The sequence below is a fragment of the Amblyomma americanum genome, chromosome 4, assembly GCF_052857255.1.
Source record: "Amblyomma americanum isolate KBUSLIRL-KWMA chromosome 4, ASM5285725v1, whole genome shotgun sequence".
NCBI lineage: Eukaryota > Metazoa > Arthropoda > Arachnida > Ixodida > Ixodidae > Amblyomma > Amblyomma americanum.
Genome location: NC_135500.1, coordinates 131883248 through 131908515, shown reverse-complemented (window position 1 = coordinate 131908515; position 25268 = coordinate 131883248). Strand labels below are relative to the sequence as shown.

Below are 25268 nucleotides of genomic sequence, written 5' to 3'. Positions count from 1 at the left end.
AGCTTAAGTAGCTGGTTAAGTGTGCAATAGAAGTAAACGCGAACATATAGACGGAAATAGCTGACGTAACCTCGGGTTCTTCAGGTGTTGAACTTATATTTTCGGTAATTCGTGGTTGGTGGTAGCAACAAAATGTTCGGCAGACGTAGGGTAGTTTGTGTCAGGTGCATGCCACCGTGCTGGTCGAAGTAGAACATGTCATTTAGGTCGGGCGACACCTGATCAAGGCGTTTCAAAAGAGAGCATAGTATGTTTGTCTCTACAACAGAACGAGAAAAAAGTGCAGTACAGCGCGTAAAAGGGAGTTTGAAGATAGAAAAGTAGGGCTTCCGCTAATGAATTTTAAGACATCAACCCGTCTGCCCAGTGTAGACGACCAGAAAGCCTCAAGATGGGCTAGAAAGCACGCATGGGGCAGCAGAAAACACATGAACCAGAGGCAGAAGAGAAGCTTCAGTCAACCCGCTATTGTTTCAACAAGCGGATTTGTCCTCCTGTGCCCAAAAGCGGTCCTCATCTCGAGAGATAGACTAGCGGACCGAACCTCCCATGCCCTGTCTCGTTCATCTTTATTAATCTAACAAGCCCATCTCCCTTGCGCTACATCTGCTCCGAATTTTTGGCGGATGAAATGTGCATAGTTTAGTAATCCACTGCTCTCTTGCCAATGAGAGGGTTTGCCGTTTTCCCCACACTGCTTTCCGCCTAGGTGTCGTTCTTGCCGAGCTTTTGCCAGAGCACCTTTGCTTTTACAATCGGTGTCTTCTAAGAACATTTGAGAATGAGCTCCACTAAGCAGTTTTATACCTGTTCTTAATCATATCAACAGAGAAAGGGAAACTAAAATGTTGGCTTCAATCTGCTGCTAATGAAGTGCGAGCCGGTGATCCGGCTAGGTCACATAGAAACACTGACTGAACACCTTTTGTGTCGATACCTACTAAAAGATCATATTATTTCAGAGTGTTAATATCGGATTTATAATGCTACACAGTCAGCGCATTTTGTTTCGTGAGTCTGCATGATTAGCCTAGCTGTCGCTTCGTGTGGAGGTTGAGCTTTAATTTTTGCTCAGTAGGAATCAGACGCAATTCCCGTATCGCTACATTGATAAGTAAGCTGAGCGTGAAGAAATATGAAGATGTTGTATGTGCAAGACAACGACCACACATTGACATCATCGGGACTAGATGTAACACCTGCGTGTCCGAATCCAAAACATCATCATTTGTCGAAGGAGTGCTCTTGAAGACTATCTGACAGCCTAGAAACACGCTACTGTTAAACAGTGGAAAAGTTCTCTAAAGATTGCCATGCGTGCCATTGTACCCCTGACATTGCTTTTAATTTTTCGTTTCAATGAAACAAAGCCTTGGCTTTGACTCATAGTTTGATAAGTGGGCTTAATGAAATAAATATACTTTTCAAATATCCTCATTTTCAGTGTTTCCGCAACAAAGTGTGGAGGTCGCAGGCAACGAAGCATATCTCTCTGACCCTATGGTCCCTGTTGCTTCCCAAATTTGTGAATGACGCCTGTGGCTGCTTTTTTCTTTTCGGAACTACAGTCTAAACTCAGAGCATAATCTTTATTACTGCAGCCTCGCTTTTGTTGTACACAGCCAGTGGCTGAATCGTAAAACCTTTAAAATGTGGCTTTTCTTACATAGTACCAGATAATTAAATATGCTATTTTTTGCAGGCACAGGCTGCAATATACAATGCCACCTTCGACGCCATATACAACAACGAGGTGCCAGCCAGGAGCCAGAGTGCTTGGGAGAAAAGCGCCGGGCTCGTCAAGGCTTGCTTTAGACACGTCACCAACAAATACGATGAGGTCTGTGTGCAATGAATATCGGGGAGGCTGCAGCGCAAAAAAAAATGATGGATAAAGCGTCATCCCTTTGAGCGTGCTTCAGTTATAGCAACCACCGCTGGTTGAATATATTCAGGGAACCTGTTTGTTCACGAAATCAGATGAAGGCTTTCGTTTTTTTTTTTCATGAACAAGTTCAGAGTATTATCACGATACTTGTAAAGCGCAGCTGTCACGGGCGATTTCTGCGACTCAATGATGAAGTCAGGTCTTTAATTGTGAACGACGAGCACAAACAGCCGTGGCACTTCTAAACCAGTGGCCACAAGTCTCCCTGCAACCAAAGTCGGTCGCAGAGCATGCGTCGCCGAACAGTTTGTTAAGGAAGTGCCGCTTGGAAATCTTTGTGGCACCCTCGCCTTGCTAGCCATGTGTTTGGAACCGGCTATGCTCACGGCTGGATCTTGGCTGCCACGGCACTTCGCTCTCACGTTCGAGAATTTAACGGCGGGATCTTGTCCATGTCGGCGCTTGTGCTGCGGCAGCTCTCACAGATGGATTATGACAATGCTGGAGCTACGCTTTTGCGCCGGCGACGCGTCTGTCTACAATTCTTAGAGTCATACCTGAGAGTACATCCAAGACAATGACAGGAATCCACTGATGACGCAGTGGCTAACGTCGTCTTATATACACTTTTTATCACACCACTAAACCTCGAACCGGTCAGAGGGATCACAAGGGTCACGTTAGTGATGAATGCTCGGTTCTGAGAAGCAATGAGCAGTGTCTAGTGCTCACGTGAGTGATGATGTTAGGGTTCTATGAACTAGTTGTACATTATGTTCTATCACGTGACCGGGGAGTAGATGAGCATATTCTAGGGGTCAAACAATTTCGTTAGAATAGCGAGGGTATTCCGGCATTGGAGCTATTAACAGCTGTGTTGTAAAGATTTATTTCTCAAAGGGAACGGTGCCTTTCACACACATTGCACCTCCTTACCACAATCGATGCCGTTCATTGTCACAGGCATAGTATTAGCGTATGATAGTATAAACATAGAAGTCATGCCACTCCTCTCTCTGGCATCAGATTCCTTGTACCAATGTTGTAGTAGTGTGCGAGTGCTCAAAGCTGTGAGGAATGGTTTGTCACATGCTTAATTATCGAAGCCTGTCTACACGCCAGCTGCCGCAGAAGGTATGTGGAGATTCGAGTTTATTTTCTTTCGACAAGTAGGGAGAGAAAGAAGCGGGGACGAGAGTGGTTGTGTTGTTCACAAAGCCAGTCGCATACACATGCAGTTACAATTTGTTTAAGGTCTACACGAGCTTAGCGCGCAGCCATTTTTATGTGGTGAATGTGCGATGGAGTTTATTTGGTTTCAATGTCAGACAGATAGCTACACGGTCATCACGCACAAAACACAGGTATTTTAACGGACTGCGGTAGATTTTCGGTTCTCTCCCCTTACAAAAATGGTCTATATACAGTCTTTAGACTTCTTATAGACTGTATTACCCTCCTATAGATATTTCTTTTTGTCTACTCATAGTCTATAGACTGTCTATAGACAAGCCTACTAAAAGTGTATGGCTTTCTATAGAATTTGTATTGCCCATAGACTGTACTCTACGGTCTCTCTATAGAGAGTCTATAGACATCATAGACAGAAATCAATAGACAGTCTATAGACTGTCTAAACAAATTTTTGTAAGGGTTCTCTCCGTTTTCTTTATTGAACTGCGGTGAGCCCACACCGTGTTTTTGAAGCAGATCCGAGAAGCTATGTTACACTGTCATTCAAACTGCAAGCCGGTAATTGCTCAGGTAATTTGAGTAATTGCTCAGTATTTTTCGTTGTAAACGTCATGAGTTTGGATATTGAGACGGAAAAATTCTTCAATGCTTTTTATCCCAGTAAGTGCGTCTTTTTTATGATTTACCAAACTTAAAAGTTCGCAGACAAAGCTTAAGCATCGGCTGTTACTAAACAAAAATTTCGATGACTTTTTTTGTGTCGCTTTAAATGGGTCGAAAGCGGAAAGCGACCTGCCGCAGGTCCTCGACGCCACGCGGCTGATTACAGCACAAAGGCCTCACAGCAATATGTGGCTGTATAGCGCCATTATAATGGCACGAAACATGATTTACATGCGTCTTCAGCCTCGGTGCCTTGTGCGGTTGTGAAGCGTGTTAAATTAAGAAAATTTTCGAGAATGCTCGAGCAGCACCGAGACCGCAACTAATCGCTAAAACCGTTTTAAAGTATGCAAACTCGTTGTCCGCATACAGACGCTGCTGTCGCTCTTTTGAGCGCTCAATATCGAAGCACTGAGTTTGCAGCTCCCTTTAATGAAAAGGAATTTTTCGCAGGTTAATGCACTGAAGTCGTGGCTCGTCGATATGAACCTCGACTTAACAAATCTGGGTGCTGCCTGGAGGGTTGATCCCGTGGACATGGCGGTGCGCCTCGCGCTCGACCTGGGCATCCCTGTCCTTTTTGACTTCGCTCTCGCAGACGTCAGCTTCATCAAAGGAAAACGAGCCATGAAAGTATGTTCGTTGATCTTGTGTTGTTTTGTTTTGGTCCTTATATACCCCCCCGAAAGCACCTTAATAATCGTTCAAAAAAAAGTACGCATGTGTTCTAATTTCTGGCAAGATATCGAACACATTCAGCCACTTGTGACAAAGCGCTTTTACTTAATGCACGCATTAAATTTAATATATCTCTTCGATTACACCTATCTGCATATGCAAAACATCTCACATAATAGATGCGGTCATGATGACGCCTTCCTCCATTCCAATTGGTGCCATCGCTTCGCGTGGTTGCCGGCTTTATCACTATATAGATGTTGAAAATTGTTGGTTGGTCTCTAACTAAGCAGTACACAGGTGCGGCTTTTGTGACCCTAGCACCTTCGCTTTGCAAGATACACCTAGAATAACCGTCCAGCACAGAATTGTTTTTGCGTCAGTCAGTAAATATTTCATACAAAGTTGCTCTGACGGGGCCAGTATTGTGGACAGGGACCACGTTTGTGTTTTTTGAGAACTGTATCTAGAGCTAAATGTGAATTTTTTACAGTGCAGTGTGCAGCTGTGAACCATATGAGTATGTGGCGCAATACACTGATGAAATAGCTTATCAGTAGTCGCACTTTTCTTTTCCCTTAACACTTGGTAGAAATTACACATCTGACCAACACACTCCCCTGGAAAAGTAATCACATGGGTTTAAATTTCATAATTCGCCATACATGACATCTTGTCAGCTTATAAATTCGAACGCTCACGCAAAGTAGTAAGCCTGTAAGCAGCAATGATATCTTGCTGCTATGCGTATGACCGCGAAACGATTGGTAATTAGCCAATTAAAAGTGGCTAAAGCGTAAGACAACCTCCAAATTTTTGAAAGTGTTCGCTGCTGTAGAAATTTCATTTACAGATATCAGAACATTGCAGGCCTGACACGGTTCCGGAGCAATTTGAAGCGCGAACACATAAGTTTAAAGAAAAAAGCCCACTGGGTGATTAGTAAACATAGTCGCACGACTTCCAACTACTAAACCCAGCTTGGAATACTTCTGAAGAAGAGTTCCTCAGCTTAGCTGTGACTGCGCGCCCAATTTGATACACTCACAATGGTAGCCTAGAGAGGGCTAGCGCCTTGAGTCTTAGTGCTGTCGCCTCAATAGCATTGCGGAATATTCGAAATGACTATTTGCTGCTGCTACCTGGTAATAGCAAATTCCTTGTCGAAAGCGGTCACGTGGCCCCATCGGTTTAAGCGTCTACTCTTCACTCTATTTATACTAAGTACAAACAAACTACGTTGTTGCCTTGCCTCCTTCTCTCACCCCAGGTGTCTGTAGTAACTGTCTTGAGAATTCCACGGCGTTTTTGCTTCCTTTTTGTGAAGAGGCTGGGATAGGCTCGTAATCCCTACTGAAAGTAAGCTCTTAGAGAGCTGTTAGGAAAGGCTATTGGGATGACACATTTAAAAAAAGAGTATTGAAAGTATGCTTCCACACACATAGCAGTCGATTGATGCAGAGAACGTGAATTACCTTTAACGCAAAGTCTGGCAAACTAACTATCGGGCGCAGGCAACTATAAGCAGTCATGGTTGCTGCAGTTTTTGTACGTGCCCAAAAACATAGGCATCAACTTCGTGTGGCGCTCTGTGCTCGTGGAATGTATATCACACGCTCCTCTATTCGTTCTAGTTTATGTTGAGCCTACAGATTATATAGTCAATTTTTGTGCTTGCCGAGTTTCATTTCTCTCTATTATAAAAAGAGTTGACGGTCATAATTCTAAAACAACTGCCAATTACGCGTCTTTTGGCACACATGCATTAACACCTCTTTTTTGGCTAGTTGGTGCATTCTTGATTTAGAGAAAACCTAGCGCAAAAACATGCAACCACAAGGACAGAACAGACGAGAAACAAGCGCTATCTGGTAAAACCGAAACCGAACATGGTAAAACCGAAACCGGATATCTGCGGAATATAGTAGTCAATCTGGTTGTAACAAAGCAGCTATCGGCAAATTAAATCCATGCTCATCTCTTGCTCGTGCTATTGTAACTTCCTTGATGTGACAACTGTTATCTTGGCTGCTGCGTAACTAGAACATGTCACTTAGCTCGCCGCTCCACTTATGGTGTCCGCAGACGCACTGGCGCAGAAGTGAGGCTAATGTACAAATTTTTTGTGGCTCTGCTTAAGTGGATGTTAGAAAATGTAATTGTACTGAAAGATTATGCACTCCGCGGGACGGGGTCCTTATTAGCACACTGGACGGGAGTCTCGCTCTTTTTGTACTGTGATATTGAATTAGCACAGTGCACAATACTCTTGCTTTTGAAACAATGTGTACGGTTCGATCCCATCAGGAACCCTGTTCAAGATTGGCTTCAATTTCTTTACCTTAAAATAAATAAATAGTCCTCGGTATTCGAAAAAAAACAAAAATATCGCTCAAGGCAGCCACAAAAAAAAATAAGTGCCTGTGATGTTCGTTAGTTGCATAGCGCTATAGTGGGCGTTAAAAACAAATGAATTGGGCAGTTGAAAGATTATTACGAGACATGCTGCAAATACGTGCCACTCTTCAGGAATACGTAGTTCCTACAGAGAGCCAACAACCGAAGACAAGGGGAGATAATGTAAGGTTGCGTTATCAGAAACGTGGTACGCAAGCACCTGCATCAGCACAGCATCAATCAACATTCGAGATTTTGTAAAATTCAAGTAAAATTGTTGAAGAGTGTGTATGATGTGGTGATGCGGGGGGAGAAACAGTGATAGTTCTATAAATACAGGGGTATGGCAAATTAAACGTGGTCTGAAGTTGGCACTCTGTTTTCTGTGGGTTTTTTACGATGTCCGTGTCATTTTATAGCGCCGCACGATTTTTCAAAAAATATTTTATGAGTTTAGTTCACCCCACAAGGGCAGTGCATGTTTACCAATATCAACATTTTGAACATATTTCACAAACGTCAACAAAAAACACGTAAAGAGAGAACTTTATCTTCACAACAAGCGCATATAAAGTTTAACCTGTGTAGTAGAAATAGACGCAGGGCCTATTCACACTTCGACAAAGGTGCTTCCATGGCACCTTTTTGCCCTCGTTTCATTCGACACCGAAAGTAGGTGCTTTACATGTACTTTAAGGGCCGAATAAAACGGCAACACGACACCTGCAATGGTAGCAGCAAAACACGAAGACTGTTATTGTGTCACGTATACCACCAGACTTGATTTTTTTTACTTCTCTGATGATAAGTGAAAATTTTTAATGAATCTTGCTTCTGCTCCTACTCCAACAGCTGTATTTCTGGATTGCTCGTTTTTTTGTTACATTAACATGGTTCTCATTTTATTTCACGCTGACAGTACACAAAATTGTTAACCATATGTAAGGCCTAAAACGAGCAGAGCCGAAAGAGTTTTCTGCTGGCTCATGCTATGTGGCCCGTTTTCTATTGTTAGCTTTCCAAACCTTGTGAAGGTGACGCTGTCATCATCACTCTTCCGACGGTGATATCCTTCGCGTACGTTTCAAGAGTCACACTACTCGGCTTACTTTGCCAGCCTTTAGGGCTCCGCACTATTCAATAGCGCTGTTCAGCGTTCAAAAATTGCTACCTCGTGATCTCTTGGTGCTATGAAGAAACCAAACAATACATATTCGTTCATCCGGAAGCAAGGTGCATATGAATGGTTCACTCACAGAAAACGTAACACACAGAAAACTTTTGCTGGTTTAATTACTATTGAAACATGTAATTAATAATGTCAACTCTAGTGGTGGAGGCTGCGCCAAAATATTCCTCACTCTTGATGGCTGGCATCCATTTAAATGTCCATGCGGATGGTGCGAAAAAGCAAAAAAGTCGTAAAGGTCTTTATACAACATGCACGCTTTCATGAAATACTACACAAAAGCGATGGTGGCAACACGTCACTATGTTGGACACGAGGGAACAAAATAAAAAGACGGGATGCTCATCTAATCTTTTTCTCCATCTCACTCGAGTTTCGTATCAGCGACATTCGGGAAGCGTGGCACAACAAACTGAAGGAAATGAAGAAATGGCCCGGCACCCTTCACTTCTACCGCGAACAGTTGTCGATCTACCCCGGCTACGACCCCAACAGCCACCAGAACCTTCCCACAGTGTTACATAATTACGACCAAATACGTAAGTACAATTCTCTAATCGCTCATTCCTGAGGACCACGCAGCTTGCATTAATTATGACACTACATGGTTTCGAATCGAGGAACACAGCTCATTTTGAAACAAGACCATGACACCAGTGTTTTTGAAGCAAAAAGCTTCCCTACGTTAGGCAAAGCAGTCGTCGCGTGCGCTGGAGAATGACCTTGAGTGACCTTCAGCCCAACCACGTTAGCCGTGTATGACCATATGTGGTACAGTTATGTTGTCGAACCATTGATTTCTGACCTTGGCCCATGACCTTTAGTTGACCTTTGACCTTTAATCTTTGACCTTTGACATTGAGTGACCTTTGGGTGGACCTTTGACCTTAAGAACATCCGAAGGGGTGATGCATGTGAAGCCACTTGATAGTATCCGAATGGGCTGTCGTAAGACCATCGGTACTACGTCATAGCCACGTGGTCGTGTGGGTATGTATAAAACAGCTCTCGCAAGCGGGTGCGTATCTGCCACGGGCGAGCCTCAGACTCTTAGCAAGCTCCCTTGTTTTTCGCGGAATTGCATAGTTAGACAAATGAAGTCACTGCCAATTTTTTTATTTTTTGTCATGAAATAGAAACGAAACGCGGAAGGGTAAATCACTGCCACTAACGCTGCAAGTTGAAGCACCGAATTTAGGACAGCTGGAATACATGAGCAACGCTATAGAGGGCTGAAATATCGGTCGCTGCTGCCATAACAGGCCCTGTTATGTTTCCACTAGATTGTGGTGGGCGTTTCTTTGCAGCAGCTTGTTTAACAGATGTCGTGCTCAAAATAGTCAGGTTCAATTATATGTGTGTCTCTATTTGCCGTCGGTCCCCCAATCACGACCGACTACGAATGCGCACACACAAAAAAAGTTAGGCGCTTTTAGAGGAGCACTTCTGTATAAAAATTAAGGTGCTGGTGTGTGCAAAGTGCTATCTTCCAGATACGGGAGAGATAGAAAGCGTCCACAAGAAGTACAGCACCGCCGTCAGTATCTCTTTTCTTTATTTAGATTGTTGGTAACTAAGTTAGTGCTCGTTTACGAGAATCGCACTGTGAAGCCTACTGCAAATTCTCGCCGAAACGAATGGCACTCAGTTTGCTTTTCTTTTTGCTTTATAAATTATACTGGTACTCTTATCTTAGCAGCCGTTCAATTAAATAAACGCCGCACGTGTGGCTCTTACAGTACCCACGTGAAGGCCCAAAACATGGCGCATTTTTATTTTGAGGAGCGCTGCTGCTGTGGTTCGATTTGATAGGAAGAGACGCATGCCCAAGAGACACCTCTTCCACAGGTGCTTATATTACGCAGCCACGGTTTCCTCAAAAATGAAGTCACTTCAGTCAAGACAGTGCACGCACTGCCGCCCTCCTTAAGAGCTTAATTTTGATAGGTCGAGGATAATTCTAATCGAATGCGAAGGAGAACTTACAACAAAGTTGAGTTCACTGACGCGAGCTCACAGTGACGCGTCCGCTAGGCGATGAGAACTCAGCAATTTACCCACTGGATGCAGGGATTTAAACGAAGGGCAAGCGTCACTGACAACATAGCAGGCTAAGTGTCAACTGGAGAACTAGAACGAAAGCAAACATGAGCTACGCTACTCGCTATTGCCGATCTCTGACGCTATGACTCTCTCATGTTTGGGAAATGCATTAACTCGTTTTTGTTGGCCTGCGGCAAAAATTGAAAATGTGGGCCCCTGTTTACAAGGCGCCCAGCTCGCTCCAGGAGAACTTGGTGTTTTGGACAAAGTCTGTGAGAGCGGCGCCACTACGCCACCGTTCAACATAGTGGTGGAAAGGCGCGACATGAATGAGGGCTTACAGTAGAGATTGGATTAGACAAGCCCCATTCACAACTGTGCTCAGATTTTCAGCAAAATAACATAAGTAGCCGTATTAAATGCATGCGGCACATAACACTTATTTAAAGCATGCAGCATGGGTTAGACGTCTATTCGGCGAGCTGCAACATTCCCGTAATCACCTATAGAGACTGCAATGCCTGACTGATTTATTACTCTGCGCTTTAAAATATCGAAAGGAACTATAAATTTTTATACGCTATGGAGCAGCCTGCGCGAAAATAAAATATCTATTGAACTTATATGTGGTAAAGAACCGCAGATAAGGGGGAATGTCGAATTTCAGGCTATTTTTGTGCTCTTCCAGCAGGGCATACATGGACCAGTTCAACCGTGGTAAATGTGCCGGTACTTTTTTTGTTCGCCTTGTTAGTTTTATGTTCATGTTATCTGGCGCTGGATTAGATGGCACGCAGCCCATTTTATATGTAAATGAATAGACAATGCACACAATCTCCTTGAAGACCAAGGAAGGTAAGCTTTATATAAAACGTCTAAGTAGTAAAAACAGCATTTGTATACCAAAGTAGTACGCACTAAAATCTCAGCTACTAAGCAATTGAAGCTGCCCGCTGACTCATAACAATTTTCCATAAGCCAGGGTTCGTCTGCTTTGTTGCCCGAAAGCTATAAGAGAAGATAATCTGGTGAGTGGCGCTTTTTATTACCAACAGGGGTCACCTGAATTGAACTAATATGGCAGCGTTAGGTCTTTAGAATAGAACCCAGCAGGATTCCACTTGTTTTTCAGTCACATGCATGACTCCCGCTACTCTGCCGATGGTGACCCTATTTTGTAAAGGAATGCATGGAAGCAAAGATTGAACTTGCTTGTCTCTCAAAGCGTCCAACTGCAGAGGAGAGTGGTCGACCGTCTACGCCTGTTCTCGAGAGAATTTGAACAAGGAATTGATGACCAAGACTATAGTAAAGTGAATAAAACGAAAAAGTAGAATCGCAGTTTTGTGTGTTTTGGCGTAGGCTTAATCGAAGACCCAGCAACTGTCCTAATGCTTTTGCAGAAAAGAAGCAAGTTAAAGAGCTGAGCAGTCACTGTAGCTTCTGCTTGTATAAGGAGAGCTCCCTACGGTGTTTCTTGCTATCTATGAATATTTTAATGCATGCGACTCAAAATACCTGCCCATATATCTGATCGTGGCCACAGAAGAAAAGGAAGAAAGACGAGGTTACTTTTTTTCCGCGCACTCTTTCCTTGGAGCGACCGCCCTTTGTGGACTCAGTTAGTTCGCAAACAGTGGAAGTAGGTTACGTAGGGGAGCGCCGGGAGGATTCGGAGAGTTTTTACTTACAGGGACACTAAAGCACTTTTTGCGAAAATTGGGCCTGGCAGCAGCGTCTTACTGTTTTTGAAACTGCGTACCCGAATATGGAATCCGAACTGGCGAAAACAAGCGCGAAATGTCTTTTTTAGCAGAAATATGATGCCTGTGCGGCGCGGCACACCGTGTGTCGCGCCGCCGCCTGTGATTGGTCAAGAGGTCATGACGACGCATTGAGGACCGCAGACGCTGCCGATATAAATCCGATGATGCACTGAGTACAGACTGCAGTTTTCCGCGGTGTTTTGAAAGCGATTATGGTCACTAGTTTTTCTCTGACCTCCAAAAGGTACCTTTGTTTGTTCATTCTACGTAACACCTGAAACCAAAAGAGACGCCACCAAAACAATCCTAAGCCTAGCCCGAGCGTACATCGGCGCGAAAAACGCGTATGCATACCATGCATAAAAGGCGCCAGCACAACCTCAGCCCGTATTCTCAAAAAAAGAGAGGTGCGAACAATGCTCAAGGCCGATTTTTTTATCGGACGCTCCTTCCCCTCGCGAAATACCGTCATCCTGAAGAAATGGCCGAAGACGTTGTGTGCAAAATACCGTGCTCTGATTCCCGATGTTGAACGTTGGGGAAACAAAGCATTTCATGGAAAGAATGGAAACAGCACAAAGCTGACATCAATGTGTGTGAAGCGCACTAACCGACCACTGCGAGGCATACAACCACAGTATAAACAGTATAAACTATCACGGAACTATTGTGCTGGTGATCAAGCCAAATCCGCGCATAAGGCTGCTGCTTCAGCCATGGTGCGGTCAGCAGACGCCTGGAAATATTAATCGCTCCCTCGCAACTCCTCTCTCTTTCTAGATATACAGTTTAAGTTCTATGGCCGGCAGTCAAAGATACTTTTTTAAGGAATAAGGTAAGGATAACTTACCACAAAAATATGATACCGTTGCTACACAAAACGCAATGCTGCTGCTTGACCCACACATCATACAATCAGGTCTGCTTCATTACCCGCACTATATGTTCGTAATTATCATTTTCGTCATCTTGCAGCCTCTTGCATGCAGAGTGGAAAGTACTAGATATCCTAAGAATAGTCGCACGCAAACAATTTCACACACTCTTTCTTTCACCGTAAATGAAGCATCCAGTAGCCACAACAAACTCATCAAGCAAAAAAAAAAAACAACGTTCCAACATATGCTCGTTTTCAAATGGGTTCATTCAGAACACCAAGGAATAGAATCTTAAGTATTATGAATCAACGTCAATAAAGGCAACGGCGCTGTTTATTTGAGTTTGTTCCCAAAGGGGGACAAAAATATGCCCGCAAGTTTTGCAAATGGTCCATCCACTAAATGCACGAACAAGCTGCACGCAGCAAACGGATAAGCACGGCATAGCTGTTGTGCTGCTCGTCGCATAATAGAAAAATAACAAACCGCGTTCTGTTAGAGACAAGGCCTCTTCATATTATATCATGGCTGAAGATCCGGGCTTGAGTACACGCGCCATCATAATTCGTCGATGAACTTCCTTTCGTCCGTTGTTTATGAGCAATGCAGGAGACGCTATCCAACTGGGGCGACAGGATGCTAAAACGTTCGTTACGTCTTTTTCAACCGATCAGGTTCCTTTATCCGACTTATCTTGTTTCCCAGCCAGGAAATTACTACATGTGGGCATATTTTACAATCTTATTCACTTTAGTAACACCTTTCACGAGACAGGCCAGAAATAATTTTCTTTATTCAATTCTGGCGCTCCTAATGCATGCCTACCAATTAGTTTCTGATAACTCTAGACAGTTTATTACGTTAATAAAGACATCTAATAATAATCCCATTGCGGCATTTTCATTTTGTTTTCAGTTATCCGTGGGATTGAAAGGCACGTTAATGCGGGCACCCCGTTCAGCATTGGGGCTCTCGAAGATATGGACTTTGGCAAGCAACCACGCATCAGATCAGGTGAGCGTTCATATGTCACCTTAGCCGAGTGTCCGATAGAAGTCACGGGTATGATTTTTCGTGCAAACGAACGGCATCTTCACAGGAGGATATGCTGGGCACTTGCTCTCTATGTCTGCATAATGACGGGCTCCATCGTCAAGATGCTGGAGCGCGTCATTCAATGTTAACAAGCAGCCATCATCCTACTACTACTCCAGGCTAATACACAATATTGTGCGGTTGTTTTCGAGTTTTGTGTCAAGAAATTATCTTGAGTCTTACTTGGGCAGCGCAGAAAACTGCAGTGTTACTTTTGAGATCCGTGTCATTTCTTGCGCTGCTCTCTCATGACTCAAGTATGAACCAACTCTCTCAAACAAAAAATGGTAAAGAAATCGTCTAACGGCATGCTTAGTGGCCCACCTCAAGAAGGCAAGGCCTTCTTAACCACTTCCATTTAAAGACGTGGATGTGCAAACGCTTAAAAACAACCCCATTTTGCATCTATTCTTCTGCCAAACAGTGCGGATAAATTTTCACTTCATTTATTTTTTAGTGTTTTTGTCTTACATAAGTTGTGATGTGAAATAAGGTGGGAACTTTGTCATGCATAAATAAAAACAAATACGCACCGTGTGAATATGTTTTTCACATGCAGTTTATGCAATCCTGCTTTATAGGAAACGAAAATATTGAACTCTTCGTCTTGTAACCTGTTAATATTTTTCCCTTATCACTTTGCAACATTGAAGCTTATAGTCCTGTATGCAGTCTCTTGTAGCCTTGTAACGTGAAATATGCAAGCTCTCATTGCTGCCTTTAGGGGGATGGAGCGTTGTCAAGCTGTGTTGAAACAGCTTTTTCTGCACTTTCTCTTTTCAGCTGTTGTCTTAAATATGTAATATAATTCTTATTCTCATTATTCGGTAGTCAAGAATATAGATAGATGATTGGATACCTGCAGAGTACTGCTTTAGAAAGAGGGATTTTAACGTCCGTCAGGACATGGGGGCACTCAACGCCAGGGTGATTAGTATGTGCAAGTAGCCGGGCCAACGCTTCAAGTTTGTAAACCTCTTTTTCCGAGATTCGGAGGCTCTTGATCAACCTATAGTGACCATCTGTCAGTGCTAGTTTATTCTATATCAAATTTTGACTCTATAGAAACTCCTTCAGGCACCTGCGCATCATTTCGCGCGGAACCACCCACCCACAGTGCCTTTGCTGACTTCTGTGACTCTTGATACATTCACCACTGGAGAGCCCTGCTGCAAATATCTTGTAGAGCTCCTTACACGTATTTCCAGAGCCCCGAAGTTTCGAGCTATAGCTCTCATAAGGCATTCTTCTTCCACAATTTTTATAACATCTTTGTAAAGATATTATTCATGCCTACTGTTTGACGGCAGGGACCAGAAAGATTACTTGTAAAACAAAGTCACTCGCTGCCATGCATTCCATCGAAGGCCGGCACAACACACAGAATGCTCGAAAATTGCCCTTTTATGTGTCGGCTCATGTTGAAAACTGTGGCTATATGGTCCAATACAAGCTACGTCCGCAGTGAAGCTACATCCTCGTTCAGGACTGCCACTTGTTCGTTAAACAAATACCTAATGACTATATGAAATTATAAGCCCATGATCTTTGATGCCTCTGGCGTATAAATATAATGAAGCATTTAAAAGTTGCTTCCTTTTGCTGTTGTAATTAGTTAGTAAAGTAATAGAAGACGACGCGGAAAATGGCGCATTGTTTGTGTCTGCTCTTTAAGTTGCATTCTGTTATACACCGTAAAAAGAGAGGAGTAAAATGAGAGTACGCTCTCCTATAGCCCACTCTCTTCTATAAAATGTAGTGCGCTAGAGGACAGCTTAATCCCTTTTTACTCCTTTTACTCCAATAGGGGCGTATTCGTATTTATTGTGCAGCGGTAACTCCAAGGCACAATATCGACTCACACGTTTGTTCTACGGCTTTTGTCTAATCTTCGCTCATAACATGAACACATACCAACATATCGCACCTTCGGTCATTGTGCAATATATATTTTTTTGTGCAAAAGGACAGGTCGCTATGTAACTGGCTCTGTCTTAATCTTTCGTACTGTCACAATAACCACGAAGGCACTTATGTAGAAAATAGAGTGGAAATGCAGTGACTGCTTTTCTCTATTCAGTCCAGTGGGCCGCATCGGTTACCAGGTACACTTACGGCACGTATGAAGCCAGCGACAAAGTCACCTTCCAGAAAGAGCTACTCCAAGATTTTGCAAATGTTCTGGCCGACAACGGCTGGGGCAGCCACGGAATGCGGGCTGTGTTGGCTTGGGGCCTGTTCGAGGCTCTGCTTCCGTACACGCGGCTGAACGAGCTCGCCGGAGCAAAAGACGCTAAGGCGTTTTGCTTTGACCAGGTCCTGCATATCATGGAGCTCCCCATTACTGCCAAGTACATGAGAACTGGTAGGTTCTTAGCCTGTCCGGTCAAATCTGCCTGCGAAATGCACACACGAGGCTCAGAATGACATTTTTCTCATAATTTATTTGGCGCTTGTGGCAGGAAATATAATAGATGGATGTTTTCATATTACCTCTAGAGATGAGGCTACTAGGGAAAGGCAACTCGGCACACTTGCGGGTACAGAGAAGATGCTTTTAATGATCAGCTTCATTATCGCCATGCATTCGATACCGTAAGCCCACAGCGGAAGTTACCGTGCGGAAAGTCTGTTAAGCTTGTTAATAAATAGTATAGCAGATGGCCATTATTCACATTGTTTATAATACAGCTTCAATTCTTGCACGTGTGTTAGATACAACACTTCAGAAATGCTGATATTCAGAAGAATTAAGTGTTGAAAGGTAAACGGGGTCAAGTTAATTTTATTGTTTGCGGCAGCACGTAGCGAATAGAAATCAGTGATTGTTATTGATTGGAAGTGTTTAAAGAATATAGCGAATCTCAAATTACCTAGAGGGGCAATTTAGGTGTACAGAAGAACGACAAAGCTAGGCGTACATGGAAGAACAGTGCTACAGTTACTTCAAACTTTATTAAAGCTCACAATCGCGCAATGTCACCATCAGTGGTGCTAGCTAGTAAATCTCGGCTTTCTAGTCGTTTTTTTTAAAGCTCGCAATCGCACAATGTCACCATCAGTGGTGGTAGCTAGTAAATCTCGGCTTTTTGGTTTTAAACTCAAACCCGAAAAAGATTCATAATTTGACGACTAACTTTATGAGCGATAATCTGATGAGTTCTAGAATGTGCAACTATCAGTGTGCTCCGTGAATTTCCTTAACGTGCAAGACGCACTTGAGAAAATGAAGGAATGCAAGGTTGATGAACATGAGAAAATAAAATTATCAAGGAGTTCTTCTTCCTGAAATGTATCCTGCAAAGTTTTAGATTCGTTTAAAAGCACGATTCCCTCAAACTTACATTCTCGAGCCTCTTACTCGACAAACTGACTGTTCCTTTCTTTTTCATACGTGGCGTTCCAGTCTTCGAACCTCAATAAAAGGTTGCAGGTCATGAACGTATTTTTAATCCGGGTTTTAAAAAGTAATGATTCACCTTTCCCGCGGTGACTACCGATGATCATGCGGCTGCCATCTGCACGCCGCAGTTGTCAGCCAGACCGCACTGAACAAGGCGACGGACATCTTTGTCAAGGTCTACGCCGCTTTCAGAGCGGCCTTGAATGCATCGAGGTGGCTCAGGGGTTCAGCGCGCGACACTGCTCTAAGGAAGATGGGAAAACTGAAGGCCCACATCGGTAGCCCTGGCCAGAAGCTCGACGAAAACTACATGAACCAATATTACGGTGAGTTAGACGCCAAGAGTTTGCATTCGGTTCAGAAAGGTGTCGTACGTGTGTTTCAGGTGTGTATTATACACTGAGAGAAGCACGGAATGTCATCCCCGTTCGCAGCACACAGCAGATGCGAATGAAATTAAGACCATGAGCACAAAAACTGACTTCTGTAAAGACTTTCTTATGCCATGTTGTGATTTTATTTTGTATACCAACAGCAATAAAACACAACAGTTTGTTCACCAATGGAAAGCATAGGTTCTGAACACAGTAGTGTTTCCAAGGCGATGGGTACAGAACTAAATTGCGGTTTTGTGAAACAAAAAATAATAGTCTTCTCGTGCATATTTAAAACAGGACCGAATCAGCATGATCTCTCAGTTGCAGGCATTTATTTTTCCGAGAGCAATCTGCAGTACCAGGAAGTGAAATAGAGTACAAAACCATACCACGTGCAAAATTAACAGCAACAATACACTGCCGATTTCATCGCAGCTGCGGAAAAAAAGAGACGAAAGAAAACTGAAAACATGGAACAGGCATAAAACTTCAAGACAAAGGTTATGACAAAAGCCACAGAAAGCACGTAAAAAGGTAGATTTTCTATTTGGTACATTCTTCCTTATCATAATAAACACCACTTTTTCGTCATTGCCTAAATTTCTTTTTTTTATTTTCAAGTAGGGCCCCTTCTTTCTCGCTTTTTCTAAACATGGCTTCGCACTCAACAGCCGCACTTCAGAATCTCCTGAATCATATATTATTCAATGTTTGCAGAAACTAATGGCAAATAAAATTCAATGCGCCTCTCTGAAGCCAGATATAATAGAAAATTTTCAAAATTAAGGAGCAGTTAACTAATGATCTGTTACAAAGCAAGCCTAAGCCGCCGCCACGAACCGCATTTTTTTAATCTTTGGCGTCAAACTTACATGAATAAAACTATATCATTTCAAATTCGCAGCAACTGTACCTAACCCATGCTAACCAAACCCAAGCCAATTATCCCATGCTAGCTCTCTCTAGTTTTATTTATTCGAAGCTCTTGGCGGCGGGATCCCTCGGATGCCCGATCCTTGAGAAGAAATCTTCTCCCACCCTGTCTATGCGCAGCTCGGTTTCCTGACATCCCACCTAACGGCAGCTTCTTCGGTGGATGGCTGAAGACCCGATCGGCCCTGGTTCACCAGAAGTGGACGGACCAGACGAATGCCATCTTCTCCATCAGCAGACTGACGTCCTATTACGTGTACGAAGACAACGTTGTGATCATTCCGGCCGGTGCTTTGCTACCAGTGTTTTTCCCCGCAGATGGAAATGCCGTCCTCAACTATGCAAAGCTCGGCAATGTGAGTATTTTGGCTTTTCAGCTTATGCACAGTGAGACAAATTCAGTGGTTAAAATTAAAACCGATCAATTTGATTCATGCGGACGAAATGCCATAGCACGCTTCTTTTACTCTGCACTCAGTTCGAGTTCTGATCTTATTCCATTTCCAAGTTCATTCTCTTTCTGTCCGTAATATATCCCAATTCTTGTTCTCTTCAAATTTCGATCAAGCAACATTGCAAAATATGCCAGATTCATAGATCGTGGCATGTAGTCATACCCCTATCAGTGCAGTGGTGCAGAGGTTAAGCGTTGCGCACCACTGTACTAACTGGTTAGCTGTTTAAAACGCAGGCACTAGTAGGGCTTGTGAGACACTGGTTGCTCTTCCAGAGGAATGTTAGAAGGAGCTCCTGTAAGCTTCGTATTTGCGCAGATAGCTCTTATGGAGGCTGTACATTTTGCACATAGCCCTGCTGTTGTCTTAGTCATTTTCTTCGCAGTTATTTTCTTTTTTTCTGCGTTATTCCTGTCCCTCTTCTTACGTACAGGTGCAGATGGGGAGTGGGGTGAGAGCTGAGGGGAACTCTGAGAGGTGGCAGGCAGAGAGAGGCAAATGTCTCTTAGCAACACGTAGCAGCTGGAGTCTTCACCAGGACGCCGACTACGCTGGACATTTTTTGCTTTTATAGCCCATATTGTGCTACCAGATTAAAAACGAGAAAAAAACACGTAGGTCAGACAACAAGCCAGAAATGTCCAGATGGGCATTATGTCAGCCGTTCTCTAGCATAGACATTATTCCTTCAAAAGGAAAGAAGTGACTTATTCTCGCTCCTGTTTTTTTTTCCCCAGAGCAGTGGGAATAATTTCTATATCCTGCTAGGAACTGGTACGAGGATCGTAGGGTATGTTTTTCATGCTCGCAGAGAGAATTGAAATGAAGCCTCTGGAAATGAAATTTACAACCATTTAAGACTGAATAAAAAAACTGCGGGAGATTATTTTACCTCAGCAGGAAGGAACAAAATTGGTGGTGGAATAGCTCTGGTTAAACCTGGAGTGATGCGATAGCTACAGCTGGCCGAGTGCAACATGGTCACGTGACTAACCACGTGATCAGCCACGGCGCCCTGCCGCCGGCAGCTGCTCCGCATCACGTTACCAACCACGTGACAGCGCGGTGGCACAGCCGTGGCGTGGTGGCGCCATGGCGCCACCATGCCGAAGGCTCGGAATGCTACCGTAATGTAGCTATCGCTACAAAAGTTTCCTTTCTCTGCTCCCGCTGGAGCTTTTCTTGACCCCGTTATCTCTGGTAGCCTTAAAGGACGGTCCAAACTGACACTGCCCAAGCAGCTTATTAAAGTGCACATAATGCACTTCACAGTAACAAGAGTTCACGTTATGCTGACAAGCTTCCGACACTAAGTGGGAACTTAGCAAGAAATATGGGTTGCGTAGCAACGTAACTGTCTCTATACGCCTGCGAGTCACTGCAACGATACTACGCAGGTTGTGGGCAGTTAACTGATAGCAGTGAGGTGGCAAGTCTGGGGAGCAAAGGCGGTCGGGCAAGCAAAGGAGAAGATCTCGCGCCCTCTGAAGGCGAGGGCGCGAGGTACTGACATTAAGCATTGAATCCATTGTGGCGATGCCACCTCAAGTATCAAGTAGTGTAAGTAAGGGAGGTAGGCTTGAACAGCACGTCCACATTGTACTCTACGCCAAAGACAGGACGACGTGGCGTTGACAAGCCCCGGTACATGCGGCAGAAGGGATAATCCGGATTGCCTCAAACGGCAGGCCCTAGGTGTCAGGACAGTAGACACGTCTGCACAAACTGCCGCTGCCACGCGCACAGCAGTCGCTTCCCAGCCCGGTCGTAAAACCCATCACTGTGTATATTCCTGAATGCACCAATGACAACAAGCACCCACTGTAGCCCCTGTCCCAGCGCCACATGGTTGCACCACACGGAACCCCGATTCGAACTCATTGGAGGTGCGAACTTGTTTGAGGTGCTCCGGTAATGAACAAAACGGTCGCCGTGAAGTGAATGGGAAGTAAAGGGGCGCGCACATGCCCAACGGGTTTTCGCACAACCAGCAAGCTCCACAGGTCAAGCGATGCAGGTTGTAGCGTAGCGGGCAGAGGCACGGGAAGGAAGCCGAGTGCCTGGAGAGGCGGTCGTCTTGGCCTGCGTGGGGTTCAGTTCCAACACGGAGGCAGGGAGATAGGTCATTGAAGGAGACGCTGCGAGCAGCGTCGCGCCCGCTATGAATGTACGATTATATCCAATTGCTGTCACCAGTGAAATCAATTCAGTGGAACGGAATCTGCAGGGTGGATGATGAACGTTATAACCATTCTACATTTATAGTGCAATTTTCTCGTTGAGTGGCCTTTCCTTTTACAGATGTATCTTTGTGTTTCTTGTATGCACTGTATGCGTTTGTGTTTTGACCAATGATATTTTTTGTGTGCCGCCCAGCCGCGCTGTTAAATATATATATATATATAAAGGCAATACCATTCCCGAAACTGTTGGCACAATAAACCTTTAAAACGAACAGTCGCGTTTGTCGTAATACTGTACATATATATATATATATATATATATATATATATATATATATATATATATATATATATATATATATATATATATATATATATATATATATATATATATATATCCCACTGGCGGCATGGTTGTTTTTTCTGCTGCTTTATAAGTAATTTTCTTTAAACGATTTATTAATTTAAGTAATATTATCCCACTCATCAGCACAACACATGAAAAAAAATTATAATAACATTCTCCTATGCACCTTGTTTTCGGTGACTGTTGGCTCCCTTCATAAGTGTATATATATATATATATATATATATATATATATATATATATATATATATATATATATATATATATATATATATATATATATTCCTCTTTTTCATGCACAGGGCGCTGAGGCCTCATCAGGTGATACCAAGCCTTTAGTCTCAGCCCTCTCTGAGACAAATGTCTAAGAAAAATAAAGAAAGAAAGAAAGAACTGATCCCACGAGTCCGGGTGCCATGGCTGGCGCAAATTGGGAAAAGAGGCCAAGATGACATGGAAAATTTGACGTCCTGAAGTTTATTAGTTTATATCGCATATGTGGTTATAATTGCCCAGGAGTAGCCTCTTGTGACAACGAAGAGTGCTAGCTCAAATTTTGTATCTGAAAGCTGACATCTTTCTGATAGCTAACACGAGTCACTTGGATGGGGAAGACTTGTCTCTTTTCAATGGTTCTGGCACATTTTGGAATGCTGTGCTGAAACACCAGTGTTATCTTATTTGGAGGAGTAGCCAGTAAGGCATCTAATGCGTCGTAATTATCCATCCTCGGAAAGAACTTGAAAATTGGACACGCTGCATGAAAGGAAAACTGTGTGACTAACTTGTTAGAAATCTACGAACGCTCTTTATGGCTCTATGTTTTTTTTTTCATGCAGGACTTGGCCCGCAAGGTAATGAAGGCTTTCGACAGAACAGGAATATTGTACGATGAAAACGGCCAGGTCAATCCCTGGAATACTACGGCCACCGTTCAGCGCTATATCTTCAATATGAGGTGCTTGCACCATTCCCACGAAAAGGTAAGAGAAATTGCGGCGCGTAGAAGAAGACGATACATAGAGAGCACGAAAATATGATGCCATATCTTCCTTTGTATTTAACGAGGTTCCCGAGGTGAAATGAGCTGTTAGCAAAGAGTACAGTTCAAGAAAAGCATTATATATTTTTGAATAATAATGCCGTACAAATAGAGGAAAACGCTCAGATCTGTAGCACAAGGAAATAGGCCAGGCCTAATATTAATGCGAATTTGCCTGTTTTCTTGCCAAAAAAATTATGGGTCTTTTATTCTTGCATAACTTTGTACTGATTCGCGCTGGTTGGTTTTAGATTGGCAATTTTATAGCGTTCAGATTAAACCACGGCGGAAAGGCAGCAATTAACAGCGCTGTCAACACAACAAACGTGTTTTGTGCAGCCTTCTCGCCTCATGGCTTGTGTGTGCTGCTGTGCAATTAGTTTTTCAGAACTTATGTTGTTATCTTACAAATGCTTTATGCTTTTGCAGTGCTTGCTAACACATATGAAACCACAACAAGCACGTATAGGATGATGGTGATAATTCAAAATGTCTGGACACACAACTACTAAAGGAATAGGGTACTTTAATATGCACTTTGCTCATTAGGACAGATCGGGGCTGGTTGCCGATATACCGTACGATACCCATACTGGGCATTCTTCAAGGCATTAAATTTTGCAACTGTAAGTGTTTTACACGACACTAGGCATTTAAAACATTATCTGGCATCAGTTAAACACAATGACACATTATTTCTCTGTGTGTTAGCGCTGAGTACAAAAGATTGCCTGTTTCTTGCGAATGATCTGTACTGGCATGTTCCAGGAGTCCGCCCTAACTTTGGGCAACAAGTGCTCAACAGTGATCCCGCATAATTACTCCGCAGGCGGGATATTCGCCTCTGGATTTGCCCCTGAACGAAACTGTGGCGTCGGAGAACGTGGCAGATCTGGCGGCCGCCACCACAGCGCACGCTGCTTACCAGATGCTGCACACCTCCGAGAGGTCAAACACATTACCGGGCCTCAACATCACGGCGGAGGAGCTCTATTTTATTGGCCGCTGCACTGATGCCTGCAAGTACAAGAACTACACCGACACACCAGCGGGGCACCTCTCTAGACCAAGTTCCCGCTGCGAAGTGCCAGCAATGAACATGGAGGCCTTCGCGCAGACCTTTGGTTGTAGCGCGCAGGCACGCATGAACCCCTCACCGAAGTGCTCCGTCTGGTGACCGCCGCGCGCTCTGCGTTACACCATCCTCGCATATTTGTTTCGTATCCTTTCACTCGCTCCTCTGATGATGACGAATTAGAACACAATCTGACAAGGACGTTAGCGGCTCCTTTTCTGAATCAGCGGCTCCTTTTCTGCATCACAGTCCCTAAAAACGAAGGAGGCTTGACCCTTTCAGCACATGGCACGAAGAGTGAGCTGGTTCGGACCTCCGGCGCTCAAAATGGTCGCCGTTGCAGTAGCTGACAAGGTTGGCCTCGTTAAGGTCAAACTTGAACATGAAGTTATATATTCCTAAATAAACACTATAGGCCGAAGCATCCTCGGATGTTGCAATCGCATTTTTAAATTTCTTGTGCGCAATTACAGCAGACGCCAACATTTAAGTGACGACACCTTTCAATGCCAAACTCGCTCTCTGTTGGCGTTTAATATCCGAAGCCCAGAGGGAAGTACACACTCAAAGGCCAGCTTAGCGAGGCGCTTATATACCGAATACCTCGCTAATGCACATTTTATTGCCCATTCTCCAAGACCCGAACCACCATCTCCATGTGAACGCCTGCTCGGGAGTGTACAGCGTACTTTCTGGTATCTGGTGTACATCCACTTTGTGACTATCCGCAACAGGAGAACAAAGAACGAAAAATGGAATCGCACAGCTTTTCTCTCCTCCTGTGTCATCTCATAAGGCGCATGGTCAGTGGCGTGCGTATGGGTAGCACGCATTTCCTTTAACAGAAGCAGGTGTTCAGAACAGTGGCTAGTGGAACTGGTATTTTCTTTTGCGAGACGCGGACTTCCTTAAGCAAAAAAAAGTAAACGACCAGAATCTAGTCGCTTATATCACTGAGCACACATGATAAATCTGAGGCGTCTGTTTACCGAGAGGCTTCCTTCTGTTCAGGCTCTCGCTTCTGCTCTCTTTTCTGCGAGTTATTCACAACAGTAAAAGATATACTAGCAATACGAAGCCAGCTGTTTTTTGAAAACATTTGGTACTCCTCTCAGGGAGCCTTTCCTGCTTCCAGCTGGGTGCCAAATTGCCTAATCTAGTATCCCTTGCGATTACATACAGGTATATCTGTTGTTTATTTCATCCACCACGTTTGACTTGCGCCTCTTTTAATGGAACGTACTCTCAGTCGAAGAGTGTTGGGCAAACGTTCCTGGTTTCTTAGATGAACGGGGCGCACTTACTTTATGATGCGTACTACTATGAATTTGCGTCTCCTGGCCCCGCCTCGATGTTCACATCAAAGAGACTGCAGTTGCCTATGGTGATGCAGGACTTGTTTTTTTTTTTGTAGAAACGGGTCGTAGGCTAGTGCAAATGGGTGATGCACTCGGTCCAGGATTGTTTACGACGTTAACTTCAATGTAATGGTATGGGTGAGCGTTACCAGGCACTGTCTTCTAGTGTGCAGAGGCTACTTAACACAAAAGTCTGCATTCCCTCTAAAGTAAGGGCTTATATAAAATGAATTTGTTAAGCTCCAGAGATCTTTCAACAAACCGTTCAGAATTTCTCATTGCCG

At 43.8% G+C, this 25268-nt stretch overlaps 1 protein-coding gene across 1 annotated transcript in view; it reads left to right on the top strand.

The window, feature by feature from the left end:
• Positions 1–23745, top strand: part of LOC144129837 (neprilysin-1-like) — a 30854-nt gene extending 7109 nt beyond the window's left edge. Inside the window, exons 4-11 of the mRNA XM_077663902.1 lie at positions 1703–1840; positions 4199–4378; positions 8383–8548; positions 15872–16156; positions 17323–17520; positions 18625–18860; positions 22349–22492; positions 23381–23745. Coding sequence (XP_077520028.1) covers positions 1703–1840; positions 4199–4378; positions 8383–8548; positions 15872–16156; positions 17323–17520; positions 18625–18860; positions 22349–22492; positions 23381–23728 — 1695 coding nt within the window. The 3' untranslated portion in view covers positions 23729–23745. The remainder of the gene's footprint in view (positions 1–1702; positions 1841–4198; positions 4379–8382; positions 8549–15871; positions 16157–17322; positions 17521–18624; positions 18861–22348; positions 22493–23380) is intronic.
• The last annotated feature ends 1523 nt before the right edge of the window (positions 23746–25268 follow it).